Source organism: Myxine glutinosa, chromosome 3 (assembly GCF_964187855.1).
Source record: "Myxine glutinosa chromosome 3, kmMyxGlut1.1, whole genome shotgun sequence".
NCBI classification, from domain to species: Eukaryota; Metazoa; Chordata; class Myxini; order Myxiniformes; family Myxinidae; genus Myxine; species Myxine glutinosa.
Genome location: NC_136263.1, coordinates 24,329,208 through 24,335,135, shown reverse-complemented (window position 1 = coordinate 24,335,135; position 5,928 = coordinate 24,329,208). Strand labels below are relative to the sequence as shown.

The window sequence follows — 5,928 nt, the reverse complement described above, 5'->3', positions numbered from 1 at the left end:
ATGTGCAGCTCTTTCAGGTTCCGTTTACCTGCACTTGTTTAAATTACTACTGAAGGTGAGTACGTAAAAAAAAGAAGAATAATTTTTTAAGAATTATGATTTGTCTATTTTTAACCCAGAAATTCTGGTTTTTTTGGAATTGCTCAAAGTGAAACTTCCGACTCACACTCCTTAATTCAACAAATGTATTCATATTCATATTCACACAAAGCAATGAAGATTTCTTTCGTTCCTCTTCTCTCCCACCTGTAGAACGAACTCGCACATTCTCTTCAATCTCATTCATCCCTCCAGGTCTTCAAAACAGCTGTGAAACACCATCTCAGATCATCCCCCCATCCAAACCCATGATCTTTTCTACCCCTGATCCGATTCATGTTCCAGCTCCTCCACGAGACTCGACTTTGTAAACACAGAAACTGATTTAAAGCGATAATTATTCGGTAATCAGTGTTAGTAATGCAAAAAAAAATTAAAATCCCAATCTGTTGATTTCACTTCTGTTCCAAAATGAAACAGAAAAATGTCTTCTCGATGTACTGTCTCTTGTTTTAATGAGATGCCTTTGCGTGTACGTACGTGAAACTCAATTAAGAAAGTGCGTGATTACGTCATTGTGACCGGAGAATGTGGTCTGGGCGGCGTACGTAGTGGTTCTTGCGACACGTGGTACAAGGATCGAAAATGACAATGCTCACGTCTGGGGGGAGGAGCGTAGGCGGGGAGGCGGGGCCGAGTGCGGATTGGCGGAGACGCGGAGGAGGCGTGTCTGGCGCTCGTGCTCGGGTGTGCCGTGTTCGCCACCACTCGCGGGCGCAGCGCGATCTGCGCGACTACTTCGTCATTGACCAACGTTGCCTTCTCTACCTTGACCCGGTATCCTCGGAGCGACACGTCAGCACCCGGTGCCGCGTCTGCGCGCGTTCCTCTCGAGGTTTGTGGAAGTTGTTTGACGTGTACGAAGAGGACGCCGAGTAACTTTTCGTGAATGTTTCATTGAGCTGCTTTGTGTTGTGTCGCAGAACGACGAGTTCGTCTGGCCTCGGCCGGACACCCTTCGCCGGTTGTCTGCATCAGGAAGGCATTTTAACCGTTTCGCCTCTTTATTTAATTCTTCAAACTGAAGCGGTTTCTAGTTGAGCTTCATTTTGTAGAACTTAGTGTCTCCATTTCCAAATGCTTAACTTTGGACGCTTGTCCCAATTGTCAAACTACAAGAACCGAACAAACTTCAACAAACCCTTCGGTCATTCTTTGGTGCCCCCTGTTGATTAAAATGAGATGTATACGTTCTTGTTCAAGGCAAAAACGGTTTAACACGAGAACGGCACTCGGTGGAGAGCATACCTCCACCTGGTTGGCCATATCACTCAATGGTGAAGAGTCACTTTAAAAATTATCCTAGCCGGATCCGGATCTTCACCAAAATTGAATCAATTCTTCCTTGTCAGACACCCAAACTGTCCAACAAGTTTCGTCCAAATCCGTCCACAACTTTTTGAGATATCCTGCTATGTATCGTTTTTGGCCCGATCTCCCAATGGTGAAGAATCACTTAAATAATTAAATAATTATTATATCCGAATCCATATTCAGATCTTCACCAAAATCGAATCGATTCTTGCTTGTCAAACACCCAACCTGTCCACCAAGTTTCGTCCAAATCCGTTCACAACTTTTTGAGATATCCTGCTATGTATCGTTTTTGGCCCGATCTCCCAATGGTGAAGAATCGCTTAAAATTCTAGTAGCCGGATCTGAATCCGGATCTTCACCAAAATCTAATCGTTTCGTCCTTGTCACATACGCTACATCTCTGCCAAATTTTGTCCGAATCCGTCCACAGGTTTGAAATATTTTGTTCACAAACGGACAGATAAACAGATGGGGGTGAAAACATAACCCTCAGCCACCTTTGGTGGTGGAGGTAACTACATCAGCATTTGGTAGAGAGCATACCTCTACCAGGTGAACGGTTTACGTTTTGTATCCCACTGATAGGCTGGATCTGGATTCAGACCTGAACCAAAAGTTGTCACCTCCCCAACTCATCAACTTAGTTTTGAGATGTCCTGCTCACAGACAACCAAACATATCCTGCTCTTTCTCTATGATGAAGAATCACTAAAGAATTTTTAAAATTTTTTTACTGTCCAGATCTTTACGAAAATGTAATCATTTCGTCATCGTCACACACTGAACCTTTCCCCCAAATTTCATCCAAATCCATCCACAACTTTCAGACACCATGTTCACAAACAGACAGACCGGGTGAAAACATAACCTTCGTCCACCATCGGTGGCAAAGGAGGCTAGAACGGCACTCGGTAGAGCACACACCTGCCGCCAGGCTGAACAGTTGACATTTTGTATCCACTCATAGGCCGGAGCTGGATTCAGACCTGAACGCAAATCGAATAATTTCGTCCTCGTCACACGACCAACCTCTCCACCAAATTTGGTCCGAATCAGTCCCTTACTTTGAGATATTATGTTCGCAAACAGACGAGGGTGGAAACGGTTTCGGCGTTGGAGGCACGAAGGCAATGGCGTGTTAAAAAAGTAGTTTTGAGTTTTATTTTATTATTCCTGGTTAAGCCTGGTGTTGGCTTAGCGGTTAGGGTGCCGGCTTGGGATCCTAGGATCCTGGGTTCAATCCCGGTCGATCGCTGAATTAACGCCAGGGGGTTGACTCAGCCTGTCATCCTTCCGAGGTCGGCAAATTGAGTACCAGCTTGCTGGGATGAATGATCCCGGTGTGTACCCCGGTTTAGAATAGGTACACCGTATCCCTGTGCATCGTAAGAGCGTGACCAAGGGTTGGCGTCAGGAAGGGCATCCGGCCATAAAAACATTGCCTCAAACAGGGAACCATGATTGTCATGGGGCCCGCAAGGCTAACCCCCGCTCCAGCAGGGAAAATGGCCTGAAAACGATCGATCATTCATTCATTCATTCAATGAATGAATCTTCAAAAGAAAAATCTGTCTGAGTCCATGTTGATTCTTGAATGTGAATTTTATTTTATTATTTTGGGTGTGCTAGTCTTTTGATGAAATTTAGGAATGATCTCTTCACTTTTTTCCTTTTTCTTTCTTTCTGCACCATAGATTTTTTTTACTTCATCCAGCTGGGCTGTTTGCCCCGTACCAACGTACCAATGTTCAGGCAGGCGAAGAGACGATCACGTATTGACCGCAATGCCATCAGCGGACCCATGGGGGACTTCCGGCACACGATGCACATCGGACGTGGCGGAGATGCATTCGGCGATACGTCGTTCCTCGCCACAACCAAACCCGTGACGCAGTCCGCATCTGCTGACCCACTTCCGGGAGCAGACGGAGGTACCGTCGACGGCTTCACCCGCCAAGCTCCAGATACCGTGTTGCCAGTACGGAGTGGCAGCGAGTGTTCATTCAATTCAAGAAGTAGTGAGTCATTGCCAATCGTAAACCAATCTCAAATCAACAGAACGTTAAATGGGCACAGTAAAGTTCACAGGAATAGTGGCTCGGATGTTGAGAGCTACGACAACTACATGTGTGTGACGACTCTACCAGCTGCTGCTTCACCCTCTGTCATCGGAGACCCAATGCTGTCATTCGACTTGGACCTTGGGCCTTCAATGTTGGATGACATTTTAAGTGTGATGACTAAAGGTAGCTTTGTGCTGACGGAGCAAGTTTCCATGGAAAGTGACGTTCTGCAGAGTCCAGGCCCAACATGCGACGATGCTCGACCGAGCAGGCCAAAAATACCAAGCCCTCGACAATCCCAAAAGGCCGGTGGAGACGTGGAAAGAGAATTGTCGAACCGGCGGCCGGAACGCCACAGTCCCTCAGCACCACGTAACTGGAATTATGACAGTGGGTTTGAGTCGACGACGTCACCGTCCGTCTCCGAGGTACGGCCACAGCCAAAACCACGTACGGTGCGCACCGAGCTAGTTTGGGAACACGGCGGCGTGCAAAAAGCACCGCATCGTAAGGTGCTGCCCGCATCGCACCACTTGTCCTCCGGCAGCTCGGTCGAGAGCGGTGTGACGCCGTGGGAGGACGGGCGTCATAAAATGTCTTCGGAGTCGTTTGACAAGGCCTCGGATGAGGAGATCGGCGAACAGTTTGCGTTTGAAGATGACGACGATGATGATGAAATTAGGGTATGAACTCCTCTACTTCAGACTTTACCATGTTGTTATTTACACTCATCTGCTCCTGGCCTGGGGAAAACGCCCCATTGCTTTTGGTGCGGTGTTTTGTTCACTCTGCCTCGGGGTGATTGTGACGTCAATTTGTGAACAGTTTTGTTGTGGACGAAAAAGGATTCACAACTTTTAGATCACATTTTAAAATGCATTCAATAACATTTTTATGAAACTTAAAAAATATATATATATATACATCTATATATATATATATATTTTTTTTGGCAGAAAGGATCTGTCGATCGATGTCGATCTGTCGATCTCCTCTCTCTCTCTCTCTCTCTTTCTCTCTATCTCTCTTCTCTCTCTCTCTCTCTCTCTCTCTCTCTCTCTCTCTCTCTCTTTCTCTCTTTCTCTCTTTCTCTCTTTCTCTCTCGCTGTGTCTGTCTCTCTGTCTCTCCGAAGTACCATACTCTTTCAGTGTCAGTTCTGCCGAAGCAGCTTCCTGAGCAAGGGTTATGCTGGGTGGCTTGCCATTGCCTTTCTCGCAGTCGTAAGGGCACAAGTTTGTAATTTGGCCAGGATCCCGGCGATAGCTCGCCTGCCTTTTGAGAATGCCACCGTGGGATTTTTTTTAACGTCCACCAACTAATGTTGGTCGACGGGACGCCCAGTTTAACGCTAAAACACTATTTTCAAGTTAACTCCAATTTGAACCAACAACAACAAACAAACACAACAGGCATTTTAAGGCCATTTTCCCTGCAAGAGCGGAGGTTAGCCATATTTTTTGCTAATTTGAACCAACAGCTAAAAAAAAAAAAAAATTTTTTTGGCCTTGTGTGAACTCGTATGACATCATCGCTGTTGTCAATCATGTGGTGTGCAATGCTGACTCGCACCTGCATGGAAGTTCTCCATTTTAACAGGTTTGTTTTTGAAACACTAAGCAATGATTATAATACGAGACTGCTGCATGCAATCGAAAATGCAACACTATAGTCTTTGCTGCGGCCATTGTTTTGACACTAATCCTCTCCATAGGTGTTAGAAATGAGTTTTTTTTTATACATTATACCTTTTATGTTTATCTACCTGTATATCTGTAACTTATATTGCCATACCACTGCGTCATTCATTGTACAGCCTAATAGCTTGATACATTTGACTTTATCATGTGGTTCTTCCCACATTTTTGCTGACAATTTGGCATTTGTTGGTTACTCGTACCGCTGTAGCGATTTGAAGCCAATGTTCAGTTTGGAAGCATTATGAAAGTCTTCGTTTTGTAATGTTGAAAACCAACTGTACACTCTTGAGGCCTATGCTGCTGTACCTGTGATTTTTTCACTTTCTCAATATGCCTGTAACCTTTTTTACTTTCAGAAAAATTCAAGTTGACTTCGAAAATTGTGATGCCTCCTTCTCTGTGAGTGAATGCCAGAAAATAGTGACCGGGTTGGTTTTTAATCTCCAATTTCAAATGTCATTACTTCTTCTTCGTATGCAGCACAAGGTTGTGGGGTAGCATCTTTAGCCAAGGTGCGGCTGTGCCACTGATACAATGCCCTCTTGGTGAGGGCAGGAATTTATTTGTTCAGAATGCCAGCGAAAGATCGCCTACTCTTCGCGAAGGACACCATGGGATCTTTAACATCAAAACCAACTCGTGCAAGCAGACGGGACACCTGTTTAACGTCCATCCGAGGGACGGCACACACATTGATGAATCACCGTGCGTGTGAAACATCAGGATGACAGTTTATAGCTGGGTCGGGATT

At 45.4% G+C, this 5,928-nt stretch overlaps 1 protein-coding gene across 1 annotated transcript; it reads left to right on the top strand.

Annotated features, from left to right (window-relative positions):
* Positions 1-762: 762 nt before the first annotated feature.
* LOC137423743 (cdc42 effector protein 4) lies at positions 763-5,557 on the top strand. Its single transcript, XM_068111207.2, has 2 exons — positions 763-934; positions 3,111-5,557. The coding sequence occupies exon 2, from the start codon at positions 3,161-3,163 to the stop codon at positions 4,166-4,168; it is 1,008 nt and encodes a 335-aa protein (XP_067967308.1). The 5' UTR covers positions 763-934; positions 3,111-3,160; the 3' UTR covers positions 4,169-5,557.
* The last annotated feature ends 371 nt before the right edge of the window (positions 5,558-5,928 follow it).